This window comes from Aedes aegypti, chromosome 2, assembly GCF_002204515.2.
Source record: "Aedes aegypti strain LVP_AGWG chromosome 2, AaegL5.0 Primary Assembly, whole genome shotgun sequence".
NCBI classification, from domain to species: Eukaryota; Metazoa; Arthropoda; class Insecta; order Diptera; family Culicidae; genus Aedes; species Aedes aegypti.
Window position 1 is genome coordinate 46,916,186 of NC_035108.1, and position 27,938 is coordinate 46,944,123.

Consider the following 27,938-nt stretch of genomic DNA (forward strand, 5'->3'; position numbering starts at 1 on the left):
TATTGATAGCGCTTGAGCTACTGAACAACTTTGCCGAAGGCGACATCTGCTAAGTAAAGCCACATGAACATTTGTTATTCGACCGACTGTATGGCACGCAACACTTCCTTCAACTTTGGTGAACTTTCGGTATCGTTATCTTTAAAAATTTTTGATATTTGCATATCACACCCCCATAAAATTGGCTCTTTTGATAACAATCGAGCAGTGTTGCCATCTATTACCAAAATATGAAAACTTGAACGGCCATTTTAGAAAGTTCTCAACCCATGCAACATTGCCCAATATCTCGAATCAGTATTTCCGCATCTAGACGTTGCATTTTTCAAATACATAATTATAACCCTGATTTTTTTACGACCGATTTTTTTTACGACCCCTCGATAACGACCGTAAAAAGAGGTTGGGGTGTAGTCTTAAGAAAATATATTATGTCATGATTTGACTTAAGCGACCGTTCAAGTTTATACAAGAACTTTTTCGAGTACAAACCTTCAGATCTACAAGCATGATCAATGATCTTTTGGAGGAAATTGTGCATCCCAAAGGCACGTTCTTTGTTGCTTTGGCGCTCGTAGTATTTGATAACGCGATGTGTTGGTGTTGGTTGGTCTTGGAGCCACCCGAAACTATTCGAGCAGTTCGTTCCATCCAAACGTGCTACCTAGCTATGTTTGAATTTCGAATTTGCTCTAGCTCCCAATTGGTAGACCGTTTTGAGAGAGCTCTCACTAGACGACACATTGACTCTTTTTGACGTGTTGCCGGAATTTTCGATTTATTTGTTTTTTTTTCGAAAAGCGGCGTAATGGTCAATCTAAAAACCATAACCAGCTAAATGTTAATTAAATTAACGAAATTCAAATCGTTCTTTTTTACTTATTTTTATTTAATCCAATTTTTTTTGGAGGGGCCACGACAATAATAATCATATTTTGTTTTGGCAAAGCTTGTACCGAAATATGGATTCCCGCTTTGTAAACATTGGCGAAGGTTACATATTATAGGAACATCTCACGGAAGTACAAATGAGTTGGATAGCTGAAATATCGGAATTACGACGTCAACATCTGCCTGAAATGTATTGATCGTGGAATGTCACACCGAAATTTAACTATTTGCGAAGGTTTAAAATAATCACTGTTTCAATGCACCTTTGGGGAAACTGAATAGGCTTTATAGTAATGGGGATGAGACTTTGAAGACAACTTGAGGGATAAAACATATAACCTAGCGAACTAGAATAATACCCATATAGGATCATATATTTAGGTTCTACCAAGTTTAGTGGTCAACGACCAATGAAAGCTATCCCTAAGCTCCAATATGAGCAGCTCTTTTCGGGTACAAATATAATCAGTAGATCCTCAATGATATAAGAATAAAGTCTCGTGTTCAGTATCATAAGGGCGTAACTGCAGTGATCGATTTCTCTTCATCGATTTTCTCTTTAGCTAATTAATTGGTCGGGCGACTGTTTTCGACTGCAATGTTTGACTCAGTTGAAAGTATTCATCGTCCTTCATCGTACTGAACGATAAAATGTTTCGAAAATCGATTGAATTTCACGTAATAATGCAAAGAGAAAATCGACGAAGAGAAATCGATCACTGCAGATACGCCTGTATGATACTCAACGCGAGAAGTTTATATTCACGAAGGATTATAATATATTACACCAAGATAAACTTTGAGGAACTACCAATTACGCCCAACGAAGTTCTTAGATAACCCCAGATAGCCTTCGGTCTTCGGAGGAATGTAATAAAATATGTTGGTATCTTTGTATGAATCTGCTTGGGAGTGATTCGTAATTATTATTGTTCATATTTTGATGACCCTCCAAAAGACCTCTGGTTACGCCTAAAGATACGCAGGCCTTCTTTCATTTTTTTTTTGATGACCGGGTCTGTTTGGATATCAACCGTATTCATTAACATCAAAAACTGTATGGTTATAAGTCCATACATTCGCATAGGCCCTTAGTCATTCATTCAAAGATGTTTCTGGACAGCTGCAAACAATCCTTGATATCAAGGCTAGTTAGGATATATATTATTATGAGTGTTTGAATTCTGAAAAAAAAGCCTAAATACCTTATGATTTAACGTCATTCAAATCACTGGCTACGAATATAGATCTGAAAGCTTTTTCTCGAAATTTTCAATGGAAATCTGAAAAATTTGAACTAGTTAACATAACTGTTTGAGTCCACATGAGAGATTACGTTTGTTGATTTTAAAACTTGAACTCAACGGAGTTCCATTGAAACCTTATTCGTAAACCTCAGAAAGATCTTTGGCTATGCCTATATTCAAAGATTTTTTTTTGGATAACTCGCCAAAAATAGTTTATTTCGAAACTTGGTATTGAAAATAGAGACTTTTAAGCGACTTGTATTGAAAATGTGACCAGATCACTAAAAAAAGACCTACTACCAGCCCTGCTGGCCGATTAACGAAAGCACACAAGCGTGGCGGGATGAAACTAAGCCCAGATCTAACGGAGTTCCCGCTCGCTAGTGCTCAATGGGAGGGCGATTCCGATACGCCTCTTTTTTACAGTTCTGCGGATTCTGTGCGCCACCCAAGCATTCAACCTACCGTTTAGCTAACAATTAATGTGTGATTATCTCTTTTTGTGTGTGGTTTGTCTTCGCAGGTGAAGCAGATGTTCGGCAACCGGCAGGAACTGATTCTCCCGCTGGTGTATGACATAGCGAATATGATCCGCTCGGTGGCCAAACAAGAGAGTCTGCTGGACCAGAGGTTCCCCACGGTGGACGAGGAGGAGCACGTTCCCACGAATCAATTGCTGAGGAGGAGCTTTTCGGTGCGATCCGAGCCGTCTGGGTTCAAGATGAATACGGTCCAAACGGCAGATTCCAATTTGAAGGATGATCGGTTGATGGTTGATATGGATGATGACGAAGCGAAGACTATTGAAGGCGGCGAAGATGGACCGGAAGGGCGTTCAATGTCCGATGCGCCAAAGTTTGAGAGGTTGATTCAGTCCAAGCCGCGGTACAATATGCAAATGACAAGGATGAAGGAAAAGTCCGAAGAGCGGATGTCGTACCACGAGCGGAAATTGAACATGACGGCTTTCAACTCCACCAAGAACCAGAAAGATCAACTGGCGATGCCCTCGGATGGCCCCATTCCGGTAACACTACCCAAAGCAGGATATTCCAACAGCTTTTCAAGACCGCAGCCAACCCAAACCGTAGTGACCACCTCAACGGAACCACCGGAAGTTGAAACCACAACTCTGACGATGGAGGAAATTGAAGATATGGCGCTATCGAGCTTGAACGGAACCGAGCTGGATGCGGTGGAAAGTAGTCTGGGCAATGGGAACGGATCTGGCCCAGTAGCGGAGATGTTGGTCGGAGGCGGTTATCGGAACCGAGCGAACCGAATCCACCTACTGTTGCCGAGCGAAAGGTGTGACCACTTTTCGGCGGGCGTTTGCATCCGGGTGGAGAACTATCCGTCGTAAGTATTGGTTAGAAGTGATATGTATTTTAGTGTTGGGATTTTTTAAACTCTGGCGAGTGATGTGAGAATGATCGAGTTTAAGAAAGGCAAACAAACAAACAGTATCAGACACGTAACATGCAACAAAGCCGTTTCAACCTCAGGTAGCTTTAGCTTTGCCGTTTCTCAACCGATTATTTTCAATTTTTCTGTGAAGAAAGTTGTGTAAAAACTGTGATTCAAAAGGTACAGATTGCTTGAGTTTTGATGAGAAAAAGTGTTCTTGCAAAAAAAAAGAAAAACTGTGCATCGGATCAAATTGGTGTCTTCACCATATTTGTTTTATAAGTGATAAGGAACAAATGCTCTACAGATATCAATATAATTTGACACATTTTGTTTCTGCTTGATCACTTTCTGCTCAGGTATAGATATTTTAGTATGAGAAAACGGCTTTGGTGAATTTTAAATATCCGATACTGTATCCTTCTAGCTAACAAGTTCCAATCAAGTGTTTTATGACGATTTTTACGACTGTCGAGTTTTATCGACCATTGAAAACTGCTTGAGAAATTATACAAATATGAACCCCCATTAATGCTAATTCAACCAGAAAACGGAAATCACCAACGGCCGCAACCACCGAAAGCGAAAAATCTCACTTTCACACAATGTTCACATTTTTTCGCACTTTAATTGCCCGCTTCGACAGCTCAATTTCTCGAAAAGTCCAATTTATGGTAAACCGATCGGACTGCCGCCCGCGCTGTTTGCCTTCCTCTCCGTTCACAGTTGATCGAGAATACAAACATTGAACGCACCGCGAAAATACAAAAAAAAAATTGCTGCAAGAAACATCAACCATTCGTACAGTGGTTCGAGTCAGAAAAATGTTGCCTAAATTATAAAAATGGCATTTATATGGTATATATGGTTGTATATACGCTTACGTTATGTATATGACATATTTCTGCTATATTTATGGACTTTTATTCTTAAATGTTTTGGTTTTGAACTGATGATTGAGAAAAAGGGAATATGATTTTTTACATTAACATTTTGTTAGTCAGGATGTTAAGCCTCAATCCCAAAAATTGACACAAATTGCTATTACATAAAAAAATAAAGTTTAAAATTCTGAATAGAAGTTGAATAATAACCACAAACAGCTTGAACAACAATCTTCATGAACTGCATTAATGAGATCAAAAGTTTACATGGGTTGTATGACATTTGCCAGAAAACCATTTGCCAGAAAGCCGTTTGCCAGAATCAATTTGCCAGAATGGATCATTTGCCAGAAAACCATTTGCCAGAATGGACCATTCCCCAGAAAGTCATTCCCCAGAAAGACCATTTCCCAGAAAAAATATTACTACATTACTTTGCTTTGTGTAGCAATATTTAGGTGTGTAAAATCTTTCGAATCATTATGATTTTCAGCGTACGATACATAATTATATGCAAAATAATTGTGACGTAAGTTTTTAAGCTTTTTGTTTGATAAAATGTTTTAAACTAATAATGATATCATAAACTTATTATATAGATAGCTGTAGGGGTAAACATGCAGCTATTCAGCAAGCTGACGGACGTGAGTTCGAATTCCACCGGGCGAAGATTTTATTGGATTGAAAATTTTCTCGATTTCCCAGAGCATAGAGCATATTCATATCGGCAATACGTTATACACATGCAAAAATGATCAATTGGCAATAAAAGTTCTCAGTTAATAACTGTGGAGGTGCTCGTAAGAACACAAAGCTGAGATTTGGCTCTGTCCCAGTTGGGACGTAATACAAGATAAGAAGAAGAAGATGTAATAGATTTCCGAGGTTTTCATAGTTTCTGAGAAATAACTGTTTTTTTTTTAATGTTAAAATAGTTATCAATTTTATACAAGCTATTAGTCGTCCATTAACCATGTGATCATTTATGGGAGGATGGAAGGGGGCCGGGCCAATGACCACGATACAAACAATTCTTTTTAAATTTTTGTATGGACGAAAGACCCCGTGGAGGTAAAAAATCCGAAAGAATTGACCACGTTGTTAATGGACAACCCCTTACAGGCAACTGTATTTTCAACATTCTATTAATGATTTTCCCTTCTTTGAAGATTAGTTAACAGAAGGAATGGAAGTAATGTAAACAAGGTTATGTCATCTCAATTTTAAATAAATACAGCTAAAAAAAATATAGGACTGCTGTCAATAAAAATGTCTGTAAAAAGGATTTATGTAAAAAAATGCAAATATCGGGAAATGGACAATCAATATATGTCCTCAAATAAAAAAAAAACTAAATTGAAAGTGATTCAATAATGGAATATTTACCATGACCTTCATCTAATTTCTCATTGAAGATTACTCGAGTGATTCCGAAAACATTAATCTTCATAACCGACTTGTTTCGTAGAGCAAGCGACAGAATATGAGAAACCAATATATGTGTGATTTTTTGGTTTCCACCATTAATCATGGCCACTTAGCAGTCCTGCTAAGAATTTCAAAATATCTCCGGTTCCAGATAGCTAAAACTAGTAATCAGGGTAAACACTGAAGATTGAAGAGTTTTCCGGCAACCTGTCGCAAATGTTGTAAAACTACTTTAAGACTATAAATAATGCGGTTCAAATTATTATTAAGTGTAAAACAGTTTAACGTTCTTTTCAAGGACTGAATAATGTATTTAAATATATGACCGAAAGAACATTGGGTAGTCATTTGAGTTATATTGTTTCAATGATTATTGGCACTAAACTGATCATATTTCAAACATAATTTTCCCTTCTTTCACTCAAAGGCTGTTTTTTTAGTTGTTTTGCAATTTTTTTCCACAAAGATACACTATTCATATTTCTGAAATTATTCAACTAAACTAATTCGTGTCAAACGTTTCAGATTTTTTGTTCTCAGACCAGCTATGTAATTAGTGAAAATTGCATAAAATTGTATGCGAAGGATTTTAACAACATAGACTTAATAACACGGATCGATCAGTTGCGTTGTTTTATACTTGTTATAATATTACAAAGATATTAACATTATTTGGAGCAATATTTACTATGCGAGTGAAGTACTGTAGAAGTGACGCTAAATTTTAATTAATTTTGCGCTGCAGCTGTGCAGTGCTAGTAGTCCAATCCTCTTGATGTAAATAATGTGAAAGTTGACTACACAATGTTTCATACTATAAGTGCAAATAATATGAGTATATTCAAGATACAAAAATGACAAATATCGAAAATTTCGGTAGGCTTGAGGTGAAGATGCATCGAAGCCAAACCTCAAATTTTCAGCTGGAATGGCTGTTTGGGTCTCTAGATTTGCGCTCTTGAAAATTTGAACTTTGGCTTCGATGCATCTTCACAAATATGTCGATCAATTGATATCAAGGTTGAAAACGAATTACAAAAAACTGATTCTGGGGAATGGCTTTCTGGCGAATGGTACATTCTGGGGAATGGTTTTCTGGCGAAAATAATTCTGGCAAATGGTTTTCTGGCAAATGTCATACAATCGTTTAGAAGCGATATTCATTCAGGATCGGACTTCCGGCACCAGATAGCGCTAGCATACATGGAACTTTTATTTTGCAGATATCACTTTTAAAAAGATAACGTCTTCGGCAAAGTTGTTCAGTATGTAAGGGCTATGAGTTTCGAGACGTTGCAACCAGGTGGCGCTAATGAGCTTCTGTTTGCAGATTTCTCACAATCTGACCACTTAGAAACATGTCGTCTTCGACAGAGTTGTTCAGTAGCTTATAATCTAACGTTCTTTGAGATTCGAAAATTTGACACAAGGTCAAGTTAGTGAGCGTAAAACATTTGTTTTGAAGGTAAGTCATAATCCTGACAATTTAGAGAGATAGCACTAGTGAGTATTTTCATGCTTAGTTTCTTGCTCATTAGCGCCACTTGGTGGTAAATTGTTGAATTTACTTATTTGAACTATGATAGTCCTTCACTTTATAAACAACTTTGCCCAAGAAGCCATCTTTCTAAGTGTTCAGGCCCTCCGATATTTAGAAATCGAAAATTTCATGCTCACTAGCGCCATCTGGTCTCAAAATCTGGAATCTCGAGCAATGATAGTCTTTTACGCAAAACAAAAGTTTCTTACTGATTTGCGCTGGCTGGTGGCAATATTTTGAATTTCTAGACCTTGAGCTTCTGAACAACTTTGCTTAAGACGTCATCTTTTGAAGTGGTAGGCTCCTGAGAGTACAAAAGTAAAAATTTCATGCCACAAGCGCCACCTGGCTGTCAAATTTCGGATTTCATAAGGTACCATCAGATAGTGCTACACCTCCAGAACAACTTTACTGACAACCAAGTTTCGAGATTATCCTAATTTTGGGATACACTGAATTCAAATTATAGTCTACTCAAACTGTATACAGTGCGTTCATTATAATGCGACTTTTATGATCATTTGGAGATTTTACCGCATTATTTAGTGCCATATTGTAAACAAAACCTGTCGAGTGTTTTTTTTTGATCAGATGTCGATAAATATCTTTGCTGCAAAACGATAGTTTATAAATCACTACTGTTGTTCTAATTTCAACAACGTGACAGCTGGAAGGTTAAATGTCATGAATATCACGTGACGTGCTCGGAAACTGTTTTTTGGTGACCTTTTCTGAACTACTTTAGGTCATATTTGCTTGTCCGCATGGGAAAACGCTATAAACAAATTATTTTTCGGAAAATTTTACATAAAACAGCTCTGGCAACAATTCACATTTTACCTCGAAGTGCTTTGACTTTTAAGGGGTGCTAGGTCATTAGGCCGAATAATGTTATACCGACGTACTTTAGGCCGAATGAGTTGAAAACACTGAAAGAACAGCCTATAATAGAAGAAAGGGAAACGTCTGGTTACTGATGAGTTTCAAAAATTTCGGCTCAAAGACCCATTTGGCCTAACATCCTTTGGTTCAAGGTGCTTCTGCCAAATCCTGACACTTTTTCGGAAACTCTGTAGACAAACGCTTCAGAAGGTTTTACGTTTTTCCAAGTATAATTTAATTTTAACTGTTTATTTTGTTCATAATCGTTGGTTGGTGCCAGCGGCAAAAAGCACAGACAACAACCTTTCGAACATTCAGTTTCTCTCACTGGCCACCGAGCAGCGACACTGATGTTTGTATTCCACTCACTGATCGCGCCACGCTGGATTCTCAAACTTCTCCAAGTTCCAATACAAGCGCGTGGAAAAACGTCAAACAGGCTGTCAAAACGTATGGAAAATAATGAAAAATGTAAATTACTAGTAATTAGGAAATTGGAGCTTTCTTTGCTTCAGGATTTCGTTTTTACCACCACTGAAAAAGATCCATCTATTGCCTTTTCAGTTTTGAATATCACCCTATTAGTCTCGAAATGGCGGTATGGCGAAATCGTATTCTGAGCGGACAGCACCCTCTCAGATTTCAATGAAACTTTTTGGATGTGTAGACCTTGACTAACTAAACTACATAGTATACTCAGTTGTTTTTTCAAAATTTATCTGGACTATCTTTTCAAAAAGACCGAACTTTATCACTCTTTTTTTTTCAAAATAATGTAATCGAAAAATGACAACTCCCACAAAAAAAGTGTTTTTTTGGGATAATTGTCTAAATTTTTGAATAAAAATACTGCAGAATCTCATTTAAGGTTTGCACTGCGAAAAGAACTTTTTAAAGCCGATTTTAAAAATGATTATGTTTTATTTCAAGGAAATTTTGTCTCAAGAAATTTTATAATGTTTACTACCAACCGTCCATTCCATACATCGCGAGATGGGCACTTTTACGGAAAAACAAAGTTTAAGCGTGTCATTTTCAAACAAAACTAAACAAGTGACAGATTAAATTGTCTCAAAATTGAATGAAATTCAATAAGCGAGTCAATTTGGTATAATCAGTTTGCTTTAAATTATCGATTATTTCATATAAAAATTGTCTCATTTGTGACCTACACTGAAACAATAAGAGATTTTAAATATTAAGGGTTGATTAAAAAAAATAGCCGTATTTTATACTTAAAAGAAATTAAGATTGGTAATTATGGTAACAACTAACCGTCCATATATTGCGAGATGGGCACTCTTAAAAATTGTTTTTCTAACAGAAACTTTTTCTTTCCCTAAATAAAAATTGTTGGGAAAGTGGAAGTCACAACCTTCTCAGGATTCATTGAAGCTTAAAAAAAAGAGCCAATTTTATCTTATCAATTTACTTTAAATTATCAAGAATTCCATATAAAAAGGCTCATAACGTCAAAGCCAAGGTCTACACATTCAGAAAGTTTCATTAAAATCTGAGAGCGTGCTGCCAATATCTGTACGAGTTGGCGCGAAAAACGTCGATAAAAGCTTAAATGTTCAAATTGAATTTATGTCACTTAAATATATTTTGAATCTTACGTTCTATGCACATACATTCTGGTATTTTCCTCACGTTACTCACAAAACGAAATCCTATCTACAGTGATATCTTGTTGTTGCAGCGACGGCACTGGGTTTTAGAGCAGATCAAGGCTTTTGTTCGTAATGATCAGCTTAAACTGAAAACAATTTATTTCAATAAAATATACATAATTCTTAACTTTAACACTTACAATCTTTAGTGATTCGACTGCACTTTTAACAGGTTTCGAACCTCTAAACTCGCTTGATATAATTCGGCTTCAAGCCCTCCTGCGATCCGATCGCGCGTTACAATACATTACAATCTTTCTTCTTTCAATTATCCCTATTTCTTATGCAATGCATCTTATAGGGTTACCAGTTAAATCTTACGCGCTAACACTTGTATTATTGTTCTTTCGTATCGTCAGTCCGTGTTGCCAGTTTCACAGCACATTTTATCCACAACTTCTATCACAATTGCAATGCACGTCTTAGCGTATCACAGGATTGTTATCATTTGACTTGAATTGCGTTTTGTACACCTGTCAACTTAAGAAAAGTGGTCTATCGCAAATTTTCGCAATATAATTGTACTCAACTTTAAAGCTCTTGTATTATGCTTTCGCATATGCATAATCTAATCGCTGGCAACTATATGTGAGTACGTTTTTAAGAATTACAGTCAACTCTCCACAACATGATATTCTAGAACTCGATATACTCGATGGATTTTTCAGTCCCTTCAAATTTCCATATATCGTGCTCTCCATAAGTCGATATTTCTATAATTCTAGGTCCACTAGTCGATGTCTCGGAAAAGGTAAATTTATTTCCATGACTCGATATCTATTTGAAAATTTTTCTTTGTTTGTCTAATTCTTGTTTGAAGGTATTTAAAGTAGGAATGAATTATTGCATGTTGTTATATAAAAAAGTTGAAAAAAAAAGAAAACAGAAAAAAATGTCAGTAAAAATAACATGATTTTTGAGCATTTCGAAAAACGTTTCCAAATAATAGTTTTTAAACCACTATCAACAACATAGTATAATTTTCTTATAGAAGTGATCATATATATATTGGAATTACAGAAATTTGTTCCGCCGATTTTTTTTTATTTTTGATTTCGGTAGAGTGCAGAACCACTTGGGCTCTTCCAAGATTCACTTTAGCATGGGGGGTTTTTCTTGGCCAAATTATCTGAAACATTGCAATAAGAAGCCCTTCTGCATGACGCATATTGTGGCCAAATTTGAGCTCTGTAGCTTTCAAGCTTTCCACTGCCGAAGTGAATCAAAAAATGGCAAGAATAGGATGCGCCTCCCTGTACTCTAGAGATGGGCAAAACGGCTCATTTTAGTGAACGGATCTTTTGAACGGTTCAGTGGCTTAGCAGCTCGCAAAGGAAGAGCGAACGAAAAGAGCGGTTCACTCCCTGTTGTGCGACATGTGTCGTACCATTCGTGTCTTTCGCTCTTAAACTCTCGTTATACACGGCCGATTTCCCCTATCCGAACCAAAAGGAAGACGCAAAATGTGGTTTGCCATTCGAGTGGGTACTTTTTCTCTCATCTTTCATCTGTGTATATGCAAGTGGGCGGGACAAATTAGGTGCTGTGCTGTGTATGCTGAAAGTGCATAGCTGCATCAAACTGTGCTTTCATGTGTGCCGCACACTTAGATTAAATTACTGGGGTCGGTAAAATTTTACTGGGTTTTGGAACTACCGAAAAAGTCAGTAAAATGACAACTGTCGCCACGCGTAATTGAAAAGCAAATTTCACCATGTTTTATTTTTTATCGATATATGATATAAAAAGAAAGCTCTCTGCAAAATGTCAGTGAAAAATCTCTATTTTTCGATTTCTGACATTTTTTCTTAGTTTACTGACTTTTTTCGGTAGTTCCAAAACCCAGTTATTTTTACCGAATAGATTGAGTGTGCGTGTCGCATAAAGCAAAGCACGTGTCAAATGGCCCCCCTAATAGTAATGCAGAGAAAGGAATGAAGGAGAATATTCTTTTGAGTGATCCGGATCTTTTGAATAGCTCCGATTCTTTTTGAACATCTTTATAGTATATTCTATAACTCGATAATTCTATAAGTCGATGGTTCTTTGAATATCCAAGTATGAAGAGTCGACTTTAAAATGTTTTCGAAGAATTTTTTGGGGTTATTTACTGTGTATAAATTTAATGAAAACTTGTATTCTACTCAGCTATTCGTTGTGTATATACGAACAACTTTTCTGAATAATGGTATGGTTTGTGTTCGATTTAAATTCAAAAACTGTTTACTATGGATCGCAATAAAGTTTCTTCAAAAAAATTGTCCACGGTCCAGTCAAAACTTTGTATAAATTCAAAATTTAGTAAATCTGCCTCAAACTTTGAATTTGAAATACTACCGTTCGGAGTGAACACCTTTGCTTTTTAAGGTTTCAGCCCCCTTCGAACCACTGCAGTGTGACTCTCGGTGGCCAACAAATGCATACAATTACTTTCACTGCACTTGAGCCAGCAAACTTAAGCTTGTTGAGTGCACGCACTCGGATACGTTTTATTTTTTTATGTTCACATGTTTGGTCGGAACGAAAGGAAAAGTGAACTTCCCTTTAGTCACCGCACTCCGATTTCCGAGGGACCGGCGACTGGCTATCGAGTTACGTTAATTATAAAAGTGCGCAGGTGGGCACGCGTTAAATAATTGAAGAGATTCTGTTGCATATTCACATGTTGTAACACGGGCGAGGTGTAAAATTTGATATTCGGCTTGGCGGTTGAATCTGACTTTGTTTTGAGACGGTAACGTTAGATTTCATGCCACCTATGGAAGGTGAGAGGTGTGTGATATTCACAGCTTTTTTCTCGCTTCGTTATTAGCATAAACGGTAATTTCAAATGATGGGTTGTTTCCTGCTCGGAAACAGATGCTCCCGGATGTGTATCATGCAAATGATTGTTTAACAGATAGGGTGCAATTTACGATGGTACAGTTTTGTAATCTTTTACAGATGGGAAACCAAGAAAAAAATTGGATTATATCATTAAGTGTTGCTTTTGCGCGGTATAAATGTAATTTACTTCTCCAGAAACAATTGGTGCATGTGGAAGATAGCGTTGTTTGTTAAATATTACCTAGTGACAAGTATCAAGAGCTTTAATTTTTAATTAGAGACAATTTGTTTCATTCAAAGGCTGACTGAAATAGGAAAGTCTCAATTACACAGCAGAAACGAGATGGTTCTTGTGTGCGCTGGATTCGAACTCCAACCCTAAGAATTGCCTTGCTTTACCGTAGCGATAATTCAGTTCATTTTTGCAATTGAAAAGTAGGGGGAGATCCCCCAGTACCGGACAGCACCCAATACCGTACAAAGTCAAAAAATTGAGAAATCATGGTCCAAACAAGATGGTGTATTAGAAGGAAAGGAAGCTATTATGGAGACTAATGTTTGCGTAGAATAAAACATCCTTGAAATATGCATGCCTTTTTAAAAAAGTAGAAAAGTTTGAAAATCTTAAAAAAATTGACGTATCGCCTTAATATTGAGCCTTTTTAGTAATTATTTTGAATATGAAAAAATACTTTGGATCACGCAAGCATGTTCGAAAATAATCCTAATTTGATAGTATAAATGTATTTTGTACCATAATTGAACCAAATACGGATAAATTACAATTTTGGGTTAAGCACCTCCTGTCCCCCAGTTTCGGACAGCTTGATTTGTTATATGCAGCCCTGTTGTCCTGCTTAGTCGCGCTTAGTCGACGACTAAGAAGCTTATCTCAGATTTTTTTTACAATTTTCGCCCTGATTCATGAAAAATATAGGAAGATTGATAAATCATTGCGAAATCATTTGCATCCCTAAGGCATCAATAGACATTTTCAAGCTGCATCAACGCCCTGGAGTAATTTGACTTTATTATACGTCGACCTGTAATACATTAGCCCTGGAAAAAGCTGACTATATACGTGATAAGATGCACTTCAACGCCCTAAGGACATTATTTGACAATTTCAAGATGTACGAACGCCCTGCAGTTATCTGACTTTCTCCTTCGTAGATCAGGTGAATCTGGACGCCCTGTAGAACATCAGTTTAAAATTCTATGCTGTATCAACGCCCGAGAATAGTTCAAGCTAACCCTTCGTAGATTAGGTGCATTTTGACGTCTTTTAAGATATCAATGAAATTATAAGCTGTATAAACGCCCAAAAGTAATTCGACCTTATCTCAAGAAGACCATATGTACTTAATGCCCTGTATGACATCAATCGAAATCAACGCCCCGGAGTAATTTGACTTTGTCTCACGTAGATCAGGTGCATCTCAATCCCCTGAACACATTAATTGGAAATTGCAAGCTGTATCAACGCCCAAAAGCAATTAATCCTTAGTTGATCAGGTGCATCTTAACGCCCTGTAAGACATCAATAGAACATTCTAAGCTGTTTCAACGTTCTAGAGTAATTGTACATTATCCCACCAAGATCTGATACATCTTGACGCCCTGTAGTGCATCAGTTGCAAATTATAAGCTGTATCAGTAATTTCACCTTATTCTACGAAATTCAGCTGCATCTCAACCCCTCGAAGACATTAATTGAATGTCCAAGTTGTATCAACGCCCTGTAGTAATTTGACCTTATCTTAAGTAGATCAAGTACACCTTGTCGCCCTGAGGGCAACTATTGAAAATTCTAAGCTGTATCAATGCCCTGGAGTTATTCGACCTTATCCTTCGTATATCAGGTGCATCTTGACGCCCTGCTCGACATCAGATCAAAATCATAAGGTGCATGAACGCCCTAGAGTTTCCCAACCTTATCCCACGTAGACCAGGTGTTAATAACCCCCTGTATGACATCAATGGTAATTTCCTAGTTCTTTCCACGCCCTGGAGTAAGTTGAGTTTTTCTCCCCCTTGACCTCCTGAAGACAACGATAGCAAGTTTCAAGCTATATCAACGCTATGCAGCAATTTGTCCTAAGATTAGGTGCATCTTAATGTCCTGTTAGCCATCAACTTAGATTTAGCTGTATTAACGCCCTGTAGGACGTCAAATTAAAAATATGTGATATTTTAACGCCCTGGGGTAATTTAAATTTAACCTACGTAGACCAGATGCATCTGAACGCCCTGTAAGACGTCAGTTATGGAATAATTTGACCAGACATCACTTAGGTCAGATGCTCCTCAACGCACTGAGGACGTTACTTGAAAATTCCTACTTGTATCAATGCCCTTGAGTCATTTGGTTTTATCCTTTGTAGATCACAAGTAACTTGCCGCCCTGTAGAGCATCAGTTGAACATTATAAGTTGTATCGTCCTGGAGTTATTTGACCTTATTCCACAAAGCCCAAGTGTACCTAACGCCCTGTATGAAATCAATCGAAATTTCAAAGCTGTATAAACGCCCTGGAGTAATTTTATTTCGACTCATGTAGATCAGATGCATCTTAACCCCCTGAGGACATTAATTGAAAAAAATGAAAGCTGTATCAACAATGGAGTAATACAGTAATCAGGAGTAATTTGACCTTATCCCACGACGATCTGGCGCCTTTTGACGCCTTGTAGGACATCAGATGAAAATTATAAGCTATATTAACGCCCTGGAGTAATTTGAGCTTATCCCACGTAGCTTAACTGCATCACAACCCCCTTTAGACATTGATTAAATCATTGAATCTTCTAAAATACCATTTCCTCCATTACTGGAACAGTGGTATTTGCTAACTTGTGTTCCTATAATAGTGGTTTACATCGATTTCCCGTTGAGACTCACTATTATAGGTACGTCCCACTATTATTGGTGCAAAGGAGCAAAAAAGTTTAAGTTTTTAATTGATGTCTACTATTTTCTTACTGATATCCAAGATTTTTTTATACGCATTCATATTATTTTAACAAGGGCCATGTTAAAAAAATACACATACAAATATAAATTGCCTATAACACGTTTGAAACCACACTACCACTATTATTGGTACACACACTACCACTGGATCAGCCTATCATAGAATTGTGTGGAAAAAATAATTCAGAGGCATAATTTAGAAATACTTAAAAATTTACAAGCTAGAAGAAATCAACATGGCGGAGGCACAATTTTCATTTTATTTTATTGGCAAATGCTATTTCTTCCATCATGGAAATATAAATAGGAGCATTACGTTGCGATTCCGTTTGGCATGGCCTTTGTACAGAAATTAAAAAAAAAAACCCACAAGCCTCGTTCAGATTTTTTTCGGTTCTTTTCATTATCTCGATCATACTTGTAAGTGATAAAATCAAGAAAATTAGTATAATAAGATATCGGAATGAATCGGAACCCAGTATAACTTTACTCAAATTTTGTTTGTTGTTTACCAGTTTAGAATTTTGTTTAATGCTATCAGAAGATTGTACGACATTTCCCAGAAACCCATTCCCCAGATTAACTAAATGAAGAAACTTCAAATTAATAAATCAAGAAATTCCAGTTCATCACAGCGCCACCTATGGTCGGAAATATTATTAGAACCGTTTGGTTTCATATATTTGAATGACTTTCTCCTTACAAACTTCAAGCTCGTAAAAACCCCTCTTCAAAGTTGATGGAATGCTGCTCCGCATCCATCCTCTAATTGATTAGAGTAGTTTGCTGTAAAAAGGAATCACCAAAGACAAAGGAAATTATCTAGTGTATTTATGTTTCATTATTCTTCATAATTACGAAGACAATAAACCTAGGAAGAACAGCTAATGTTCAAAAGAAGGGAGAATATGCTATGAAAGCAAAAAATAAATACAAATTTCGTAAATTTATTTCGTGAATATAAAGAATATTACAGTAATACAAATCACCTAATATACAATAAGATAGAACAGCCAATTTGAAAAGAAAGCAGAATAACTATGAATACTAAACAAATAATGTTTTAATAGCTTGGGTAGAGTTTGATCATGAAACATAGTATGATATATGTAAGAGCAGTTTATCCTAAACAGTTTTGCTACTTTTCCAAGAATGTCTGTTCTCCGAATGTCGTTTCTCCCGAACGCCAGTCCCCCAAATACCCCGTTTTCCCGAATAGCCCAATTCCCCAAAAAGTTTTTAGCTCTCATAATTGTCATAACTTTTTGTGCTTCAAGGTGATGAATGAACCGGTCATCTGATATGCACCCTTCTTTACTTGATTGGTGATTCTTCCGAGTTTAACCGTCCTTGGCATTTTTGGCAATGATATTATAATCTATCAAATCTCCTTCTTTTGAATGCTTATTATTCTTGTTAGTTCAGAACCCAGCCCCTAAAGTCTATTCTGGTACCTGTTTAAACTGCATCGCTTTTCGAAGCAACGGGTCATTCGGGGAAATGGCTTTCGGTGAAACGGGTCATTCTGAGAGCTGGCATTTGGGGAAAAGTAACACAATCATGTTAGACAACTTTTAAACAGCATATTCTCCTTAAGATTTTGGTCGGGTCTGGCCATGAATCACGTAGTCATTTATTTTATATCTTCAAGACCACTTCATTCTCGCTTATCTTTTGGGCCGTAAACTTTGGCCAAAACCTTCCCACCCCATATATGACCAAGTAATTTATGGGCGGCTTCTTAGATGGTTTGCCTGAGACAAGTAAACACTTAAAAGGTTTTTTTGGACTCAACTTGTATTCGCTTGAGATCCATAGTGATGATTTTTATCAAATAATATTTTGGGTGAATTGATGTCGATGTCCGGGATTCGAAGCGTCTGGGAATTCAAATCAATTCGGTAAGTACATTTTTTTAACGACAAAAGGCTAAATAAAACCAAATTTATTTCTTCCCGCTCTTTAAAAATGTATTAAAACAATTCTGGGGAATGTCTTATTCGGGGGAATGGTTTTCTGGGGGAATGTCAATCTGGGGAATGGCGTTCTGGGGAATGCTATTCTGGGAAATGTCCTACAACCTATCAGAGAAAGCATAAAAGTACATAATGATGTTATAATCAGTTCTAGTTATGTTTAACAAGTTCAACCAACCACGTTTTGATTAGTGAACTCCGGTCACGTAGAAGCCTTCATGTTTCTTGATCTGGTATTGGATATTATAAACGACGTCATGAACGCCTGGGAGTAGTACGGCCCTCTGATCTATAGTAACGCCCTCCAAAAGAAATACGACTAAGTAGCTCAAATTTTACGACGACAGGGCTGGTTATATGTTATTTTTGTAATTATTGCACCAGTGTCTCAAAATACATTCATTTTTCACGGATTTCGTCGATCATGGTATCAAACATGCAATAAAATTAAGAAGAATGAACATTCAGAACAACATAGACATCTTGTAAACTAAGAAAAACTCAAATTGTTCTAGTAAATGCATTGAATTGGCAATTGTATACTATTCCAATAGTAAACACATTCAATGATGTTCAAATTTACAGAACTCGACGCATTTTCAGATCGTGTCCGGTATTGGGTGCCTTGTTTCAAGATCGATCAATTTGGTACTAAAATACATCATCAAAATGCAATGTCAAAATTCATATTTATATTTTCAAATTTATTTTTATACACTATAAAAATGATAATATTTATCATAAATGGGTAACACGAGCTCATAAAACCAATATTTTTCGAATTATGAATTTAATGGCTTAAGTGTCCGGTACTGGGGGATCTCCCCCTATAAATTATCAATTGTAAGACTATTGACAACTTTTTGTAAGTAGATGACAAAATCGAATTTAGTACTATACCATTTAATTCCACTAGAATTTGTATCCTTTAACTGATACGCGTATTTCGAGTCTAGCACAAGACACTGAAGACGGCCTTACAGTTGAGGTCGAAATACGATTATCTGTCAAAGGATACAAACACTAGGGGAATTGAATGGTATAGTACTAAATTCGGGTTTTTCATTTACTTATAGCTATTCCACTAAACCGTTCGAAGATTTATTAACTTTTTCTGGTTCATGGGACTCAAATTCAATGAAGCAGGACGTTTAGATATATAGTGATCAAATTTTCCTCAAAGTTATATTTGCAATATTTTTTTTTCTAAAAACCATTTTATTAATTACTATATGTTGCTTCAAGAAAATAAATCAGCAACAGAGATAAACTTTAAATGATAGTCTCTGAATCTAGATCTTCACGGATAATACAACAGGAACCTAAAAATAGCGATCGATTTGCCCCCGATTTATGGTATCAGAAACGTTGTCTTGACTGTCTTGGTAGTGTCATTCTCAAAACACACCCAAGCCGTTCCCATAGGGGACGTTAGCCACAAGGAAGGACGTTTCAAGTAATACTGTTTCATATGGTAAGCCCTCTTCAAAATCTAATCCAATTTCTCTCGCCGTTCCCTTACGGTACCTATCCATCTAGTATTCATTGCTTTCTTCTCCATGCTCCCTCTTACTTTGAGCAAAATAGACCGATATGCCGATAAACAAATTCAAAATATAATTATCTCGGTCGATACCTTTGTATGTAATCTATACAGTAAATCGCGTATGGAAGGAGTTTTCATAAGTTGTGTGAAAAAATATTTAATGATGATATGATAACGAGCAGTCGCCTAATATTGATTGCCCGGACGTCGTTTTTTTTTAAATGAGACGAAATTCCAAAATCTTTTGAGTGACTATTTGTTTTTAGTGGCAGCGTTCAAAATTTGAAATAACGGGCTACAATACAAACAAAAGAGAAAATCATTTAGTTTTGACTAAAAATTTGAGTATAGGCAAGTCGAACCTATTTGAAAGCCAAAGAACTTTTAACATTTTTATTGTGAAAACAGATAAGATATACAATTTATTCTGAAAAAAAAACAGTCAGAATCCCTCTCAGTATTCTATAATGATCTTGTGAAGATGTTGTGTTCAAGTTCACATCAGAGTTCAGTACAAGAATCATTGAAAATTCTGCTCTAAATTTTATACTAGGCTCATATGAAAGATGTTCGAGGAATCCTACTCAGTATTTTGTCACAATCCCATCCACCATTATTTGAAAATCGTGTCTAGAGTTATGTGAAACTTTTGCGTGACAGTTAACGAAAATCCAACGATGATTCCTGTAATCTGCAGTTTGGATCGTAGAAACAACTTCTAGGATTCCTACAGAATCTTCATTATTAAACTCAGTTCTAGATTCTGTGGGATATTTCTCCAGGATTTAACATTGATTCTGTTCATAACTCGGTCAGAATACTACGCAGGATAATTTCGAAACTCTTATTAGATTTTGAGGATTCTAAGAAGTCATTCTATTGATTTTGTGGTAATTTACAGTCAACAAAGTTTTATAGGAGTCAAGCCTTTGCAGTTATTTTCTACTCAACTAATGAAGCTTTTCACCGTCATATTTTATTTAGGCTTTATTAAAGTTTAATTTTTCTTTTCAAATATTGAAGAATATGAAAGCAGATTGTTCTTGTAATCTTAACAAAGTTATCATTTTACACGGGTACACGACGTTAGGCATAAGTACCCAAATAACCAGCCAGCATTTAGAAAAGCAGCTGTTCAGCATTAAATATGCCTTCAAGGCTAATCAATGAATGCTCTTAAATCGCTTAGCTGCCGATAGTGCTGCTTCAAAGCAGTTTTTGGTGAAATAACTAGGAATAAAACAAAATAAATTATATCTCATCTCCACAGTTATTAGTTGATAGCAATGAATAATTTAAAAGTAAAAGCTGCTTAAATATTCTCAAGTTTTCCCTTCTTGTATATTATGCTGTTCTATCGAGTCAAATTTTATCAGAAACTTTCCAACTAATTTTTGAATGATTAAGTACTGGTAGGTATCCTGAATAATTCTTAGGTAGATCAGTACAACTTTTTGTTTTTATTGGACAAATAGTTGGTATGCTAGTAAAACTAATATGGGTTTATGCACAAATTTCATAACGACAAAAATGGCCATTTTTGAAACCCACCCCTTCGTAACGCATTTTGTATGAACATTTTTCAAATTTTGTATGAGCTGTAACATGTTAAGGATACCCACCCACCCCCTTTAACGTTATGAAATTTGTGAATGGGCCCTATAACACCAGCAAATTTCACCTGAATGTTTGGTAATTATATCTGATAGGATATGATGGGATGGAGCATTACCTAGAATACCATTACCCCGAATTCTGGTACTCCGAATGCCACTATCCCGACTGGTTCACTACCCCAAAAAGCCATTACTCCGCAAAGGGTCATTCACCCAAAACGCCACTATCCCAAATGAGCCATTCCTCCGAATCGTTCAGAATACAGCGCAGTATATTTTGTAATCAATAAAATAGGACGAGCACAGCTCGTACGTGGCCATCTCTAATGTAAAATGGTGCTTAAATTCGATATACAATTTTCGTTTCATCCATACATTAGCTGTTCATTCGAAATATGTATTATGTTAGTGAATATTTCCTTCATATTATTTTTATCAGAGATTTTACTGTAAGAGCTGTCATAGCTGCAAGCCTTTCATTAGAAAAAAAAACTACTAAAACAAAAACAGGCTGTTCTATTGAGTGATTGCGATAACAGTTTTCCAAATAAGTATTTCACGGGATAATTCAAATGATATTGTGTGTTTCAAAGGCGCACTATGAAGAAAAGAGATGGAACTTGTTGATAGGCTGCACAAAACGCTTATCAATCTAAAATACCATAGCAGTAAAGTGAAGAGAATGAATCTCGGCTACTTAGCGATCCATTAGGCAGCGTCCATTTATTACGTAACGCTTAAATTTGAAATTTTTGTTTTTGGCCACTTGCTCTATGAAAATTTTCCATAGTATAAACGCGTGAGTTGATTCATATAGAACAGGGGTTTTCAGCCTTTTTGGCTCGCGGAGCACTTTGTAAATAAAATTGTTGCGCGGAGTACATGTTCTTCATCACCACTCCGTTTAAAATTTGGACTTTCTACAAGCTTATATCAATTTTATAATTCCTACGAAAATCGTGAAGTAAGATTTCAACATTTGTTTAAGCTGAAAACTTGATCGATTGATCACTTGCTGTTGGTGACTATTTCATCTAGTTTCCATCACAAATAAATGTTCGATTCAAAAAAAAAACCGTCTTCAGCCTATACACTGAACGATCACTAACATTAGGCAACGGACAACACGGAACACCCAGTAGCCCAGTGATGAATTTTTCTTTGACAAAAAGTTTTCACCGACTGGAGCGGAAATCGAACCCACACCCCGTGGCACAATACGCATAAGCGACTGACGCCGCTAACCGCATGGCCACGAAGCACACACAGATTTGTGCTTGAGAAAATTTTAGGTTTTACTATTATTTGTCTTCATTATAATTAAATCTTTCAATTCTAATCCAAAAAGATTTGTTTTATTTGATTGAGAACACTTTTTTAATTCAGACTTTAACTGTGGCTATTAGGCATCTAAAGGAAACTTTATTCGATTGTTTGTCAAATAATTCAAAATTCTTAGTTTGAAAGCGGTGCAATTGCTTCGACTGCGAAAATTTTCGAATTTTTGTGTTTATTTCGAACAACTAAGCGACAGTCAGTAGCGCGATAATTCTTTTTAAGCCTTTATAAATGTGTATGCATGCATTAATTACAAGTTCAGCACTCACGGAATTATTAAGAATGTTTATAAAATTTAGATTATTATTGAAGTTGCAAGTTCCTCAGATATTTTCAACCAGGTTGAGTATCCCGACAAACCTTCTCTAAATTTTCAAAAGCACATATCTTCAGAACAAAACAGTGATATTAAAAGAATATTCTGGGTATGTTCTCTTTTTGTATAATAAAACCGTATTTTAAAGCAACACTTAGAGATATTGGAAAAAAATCAATACTGTCGCGGAGCACCAAGTGCTCCGTGGAGCATGATATGAATACCGCTGAAATAACGCATATATCGAAGCTGTACAAACCAAAATGTGGATTGAGAATATATCTGACTGCAACGTCAGGTGTAGAACGGGAATCCGTTTATGGTGCATAAAGATTGAAAGCTGAAAATCCATTGTCGCATACCTCTATCACAGTCGTGGGACATTTCGCATAAATACGTTATGTATCTATATATTCGGAATAATAGATGCATGGCATAAAGAGAATAATGGAAGGTGTATCAGTTTTCGCTACTCTAAGGAAAAAAAGGTGGTTTCAATCCAAATTAAGAAGGAACAATATAAGAAGTGATCAGAAACTTTGTTTTTGTATTGAAAATTTGGGTAGTGAATACTGCAAATCCTCCGCGCGTTGTCCGCGTAGTGTAATGGAAGAGTGTCGCAAAAAGGTCCAGATTTAAAAGAATCATGGCAGAAATTACGCATTCTTAATATTTAAATATTTGCAGCCCTTAACAGTGTTTAGGAACATGTTTAAGGGTTGAAGACTCTTTTTTGGACATAATAGCAAATTTTTGGTTTTTATAGAGCAAAATTCTAACAAAAGTGCTGTTTTTCACACACATTTTTGCTCTCAACGTTTTCAAAAAATAATCGTCTAGGCAAACTTTGGCAAGAAGAATCTTCTTCAACCCTTCAATTACCGGCAAACTACAGAGCAATTTCAAGTTATCTAAATCCATCATCAAAATTAAAGTCAACCAATATTGAAGGCCCTTGGCTGACCATGTTAGTTAGTAAAGTTAGTAAAAACCTGAACAATATAAGGAAAATAAACATGAATTTAATGTAAAAAAATCTTTAATTCTTTCCTTAGCCTTAAAAGCGTGTTTTGGCAAGATATCTCCGCGGGAAGTAGCGGGGAGCGTTTTGTACAGTATAGAGAAGCTGTTTTTAACTAGTATCTAAAACAATAAGTATTAATTTAATAAGGTTAACGACACTTGAATATAAATTTGCCTTCAAGGATGCTGAATCTTTATAATAACGAATCTATGACAAATGGTCAAATGGACAAAAATTGAATGACAAAAAAGGTCAAATCGACAACAATTAAGGAATAAGAAGAGGTTATACTCTGTAGATAAAAATGCAAGTTGTCACTAAACCAAGCCCAAGTGCTACAGTTAAAAAAGACGTGACGAAAACGCGCATATTTCCTGAAAGACCGTGCTGAGGGAGGTTCAATTTCAGCTGGTCAACGATCTTTTCGGGGTGAAATTTTGTTAAACTTTTCAGGTCGTAGTGCATCCAGAGTTACTGTGTACGTGCCTTATGTGCAAGAGCCGCATTTCTTTCAGGTTCACCCGTGCACTATACATTTTGAGACCTATGTTGGTGTTTTAAGGCCTTCCTTAGCCGAGTGGTTAGAGTCCGCGGCTACAAAGCAAAGCCATGCTGAAGGTGTCTGGGTTTGATTCCCGGTCGGTCCAGGATCTTTTCGTAATGGAAATTTCCTTGACTTCCCTGTACATAGAGTATCATCGTACCTGTCACACGATATACGATTGCGAAAATGACAACTTTGGCAAAGTTAATTCTCAGTTAATAACTGTGGAAGTGCTCATAAGAACATTAAGCTGAGATGCAGGTTCTGTCCCAGTGAGGACGTTAATGCTAAGAAGAAGAAGTTGGTGTTCCTCGTTTTTCTTGAGATATTTCTCAATGCATCTCAAAAACAGCGCAATAATTGATGTGAAGACAAAGTTTTGAAACGAGAATCGAAATTGTAACTCCCGGATCGCGCGTCTTCTGTAGACCATCTAGACACCTGCATAATGAGGCAAAAATAGTTGTAGAGTCTCTTCGTTACTAAGCAGTTGTTTTACAACTTGGATACTGATGGTGCTACCCGAGCAGCGCATGTAACGAATCAATGTGATGTAATACACATATAATATATCACATTGGTAACGAATCTCCCCTAGCGCGCTTTCAGAATTTTCATGAACTTCTGGCTAGCGCAGCACACTACGATTCTGATGCGTTAAAAGACGGTTTGGTTGGAGACTCGTTAGTTCATTTATGTTCTCCTGAGAATTATGTAACTCTAAGTGCATCGAGGTGCATTCCACTCGATAGATTGTTCGCTCTGCCGAGGCTGATTCCCTGTAACAATGTTCAATGCGGCTATGAGAAGTAGTTTGTCTAGGCTGTTTCTGCTGCATGTGTTAAAGTGCTATATACAATAGCCTCTCCTCGAAGTAAAACCATCAGGTGGTTCTGAAGAGAAATGAGCCTGAATCCAACAGTAATGTATGTGCTTTCTGTAAAACTCCATTTAGAGGGTAAATTGGTGGAGCGACAGCCTACATCCTCATTCCTTGAATTATCTTCTCACGGTTCAGGTTGCAGAACATCTCCTAATAAAAAGGATGATGCACAAATGATCAAATTATCAGAAAAGCTCTCAGTAAATGCATGAGTAGCAGTAAATGCTGAGAAGCAGGCCCTATTTAGTTGGTACGTAATTCCAGAAAAAGGATAATTATCAGTCGCTGATGGTAATTGAAATCAGTCGAAACCAACAGTCAGATAAAACTCTGATGCATAGCCCCAAAAACAGCAAAACTGCAATTGAAATGTCCATAAACACTCCAAAGCATGAAGAACAGTCGATATTTATAAGAAAGCAATATATCAATTGGGGAAAAAATTACAGGCAAGATTTAAATGTGAAATCTATGAAGAACAGCCGCGATTTAAAAGAATAAATAATCGTCGCTACAAGTAGATATCTACAACAGTATCAAATCACCCTAACGTATAACTTCAAAAGAACAGCCAATGTTTAAAAGAAGGACAAATCTCTATTGAAAACGTATCACATAAAAACGATCAAAATATTAGCAACTGACGTTCAGAAAATAACTCTTTTGTTTGAAAAATAATAGGCTTTATACAAATTATCGCCTCAAATGGTAATTCTAAAGAATAGCTATCATTTGAATAAAGGAAAAACTTCAGATGAGAAAGGAGAAATTTGTGGTCCAAATGTTAGCAACTTAGTGCACGATAATCTGTTCAACAGTACAATTTGGACCTTTCGCCCATTTGACCTTTTGTCCTACAACCATAATAATGAGTTATCGACAAGAAAAAAAATATTCTCCATGGGTTTTGATGAAAATGAATTGGTTGAGTTTTGAGGAAAGGTTTTTGGATATGTGCAGCTACCGTGGTGTATCAAAATCCGGACGGTACCAATATCCGGGCACCCTGATTATATTCACTATGTAAAGCCTTATTTAACTATTATTTCAATTGGTTTTCAGTCGTACTCTTTACTTTTTAAATTATTGTTCATTTTACTAAAATTTTGAATCTAGTTACCATTGCGAAAATAATAAAATTTAAAATAAACAAGTTGCTTCTGACGAACATCATATCACATCGCGGTTTATTCCAACTCCAGTTTAACAACCGACAAACGCACGAACAGGTTTTTTTAAAGAGTGTGAATCTTATTCTCAAAAGGTGTTTTAGAGAATCATGTACTTTGAATTTTTGATGTCATCACCAATGTAAATTTCGATGCCATTATAGTTATTTATGCAACAAGTTGCAAAATGATGATTTTTTCAGCACGAGTTGTACATTTATCCAACGAGGCTCGTCGAGTTGGATATATACAACGAGTGCTGAAAAAATCGAGTTTTGCAACGAGTTGCATACAACATTTTTTGCTATTTCGAAAAATGCCGTTTCAACTGGATGAACTCTAGAAGCACAAAGAAACATATCAATGGACCGATGCACGAGTTCACTAATTTGATGTTTGAGCGGTGCCGAATTCACTCGTTGCCATGGACACGTAAATAACACGACACCGCTCAAACGTCAGATAGTGAGCTCGTGCATCGGTCCATAGAACCCACATGGGCATACAGCCAAGCGTAGTTTCAATTTAGTATTTTTCAATCACGTAGGCCGTGATACAGCAGTACCCATGAATGTCACAAATTTTCTCGCTCCCATCAGTATAGATCAGTATCATGCAGATCTATATTCCCTATTGGAAGAATAAACAGGAAGGAACGCTCAGACAGTAGCTGACGATCTGCTCCCACATCAGTCGCTAACATGTGTCGGAACCAGATCGCACAACGGATGTAGACTCTAGTGAAGTGACTCGCCGTGTGAACCAAATGGAAAGTCACGTCACTCGAGTCGAGAATTGCCACCTCGTATTGTCGTATAGACGGAATCAGATGCAATTGTGCTTATTTTGTGTGAGACGAGTAGGTGAGGTGTCGACTCGCTTCCATTTGATTAACATTAGTCGCCTAACGATACTCTAGGTGAGAACGACTCGTCTCGACTCACACGCCGCGCAGAATAAGCATGGCATGAAGAGAGTGGGTTGACGACTATCAAAACAGTACTGAAAAGTGCTACTTTTCAGCACTGAAAAGAGTGCTGAAAAGTAGCACTTTTCAGCACTGTTTCTTTCGGTAGGAAAAGTAGGCCGTTATGTTGATCAACTTCTCAATGAAAAGTTGATTGATTTACAACGGAATTGCAAAAAATGTTTAATGGTGCGTAAAGAGACTGTCCGGGACTACGAGCCAGTGATTTGAAATCCGGATATAATTGGAAACACCCATTTTTATCTAGTGAAAGTGAATTTTGTTAAAGATAAAATGAAGGAAGATTCAAATAGTGATTATACAATGCGTTGTGAGTAATTAGACATCGATTCAATGTGGAATAAGTTGCGTATTTCCTTCAAAATTACAAATTAATCCGCATGCACTTCAGTGCGAGCAACTCACCCGTCAGTCCAACTAACCCAATATCCTTTCCATGACAACAGTGGAGATGCAAAAGATTCTTCGATCTCTAGGTCTCTAGATTTACCGTGATGCATCAATACCCGGACACTTAAGCAAGACCAAATGTTCAAACACTATTTTTACAAAGTTTTCATCAGATTTAGTTGAAGTTCAATGATGCTACTAATAGTATTACATCAGATCTTGGGAATAATGATGAATTTCATGGTAAAAATTACTATAATGTAATGAAAATCGGTTTAACAATGTAGTATGTCTTGTCCTTAAATCTGGACATCTCAAACAAAGTTTGGCACTACTGAATCAAAATCCGAACAGCAGCATTTTAACATTGATAACTCGTGAATCAATTCATGAAACA

The 27,938-nt window shown here is 36.5% G+C and overlaps 1 protein-coding gene across 1 annotated transcript in view; it reads left to right on the forward strand.

The window, feature by feature from the left end:
• The window catches only part of LOC5570525 (neurotrophin 1), a 108,330-nt gene that overhangs the window by 63,272 nt on the left and 17,120 nt on the right, over window positions 1-27,938 (forward strand). The window contains exon 3 of the mRNA XM_001659134.2: window positions 2,662-3,497. Coding sequence (XP_001659184.2) covers window positions 2,662-3,497 — 836 coding nt within the window. The remainder of the gene's footprint in view (window positions 1-2,661; window positions 3,498-27,938) is intronic.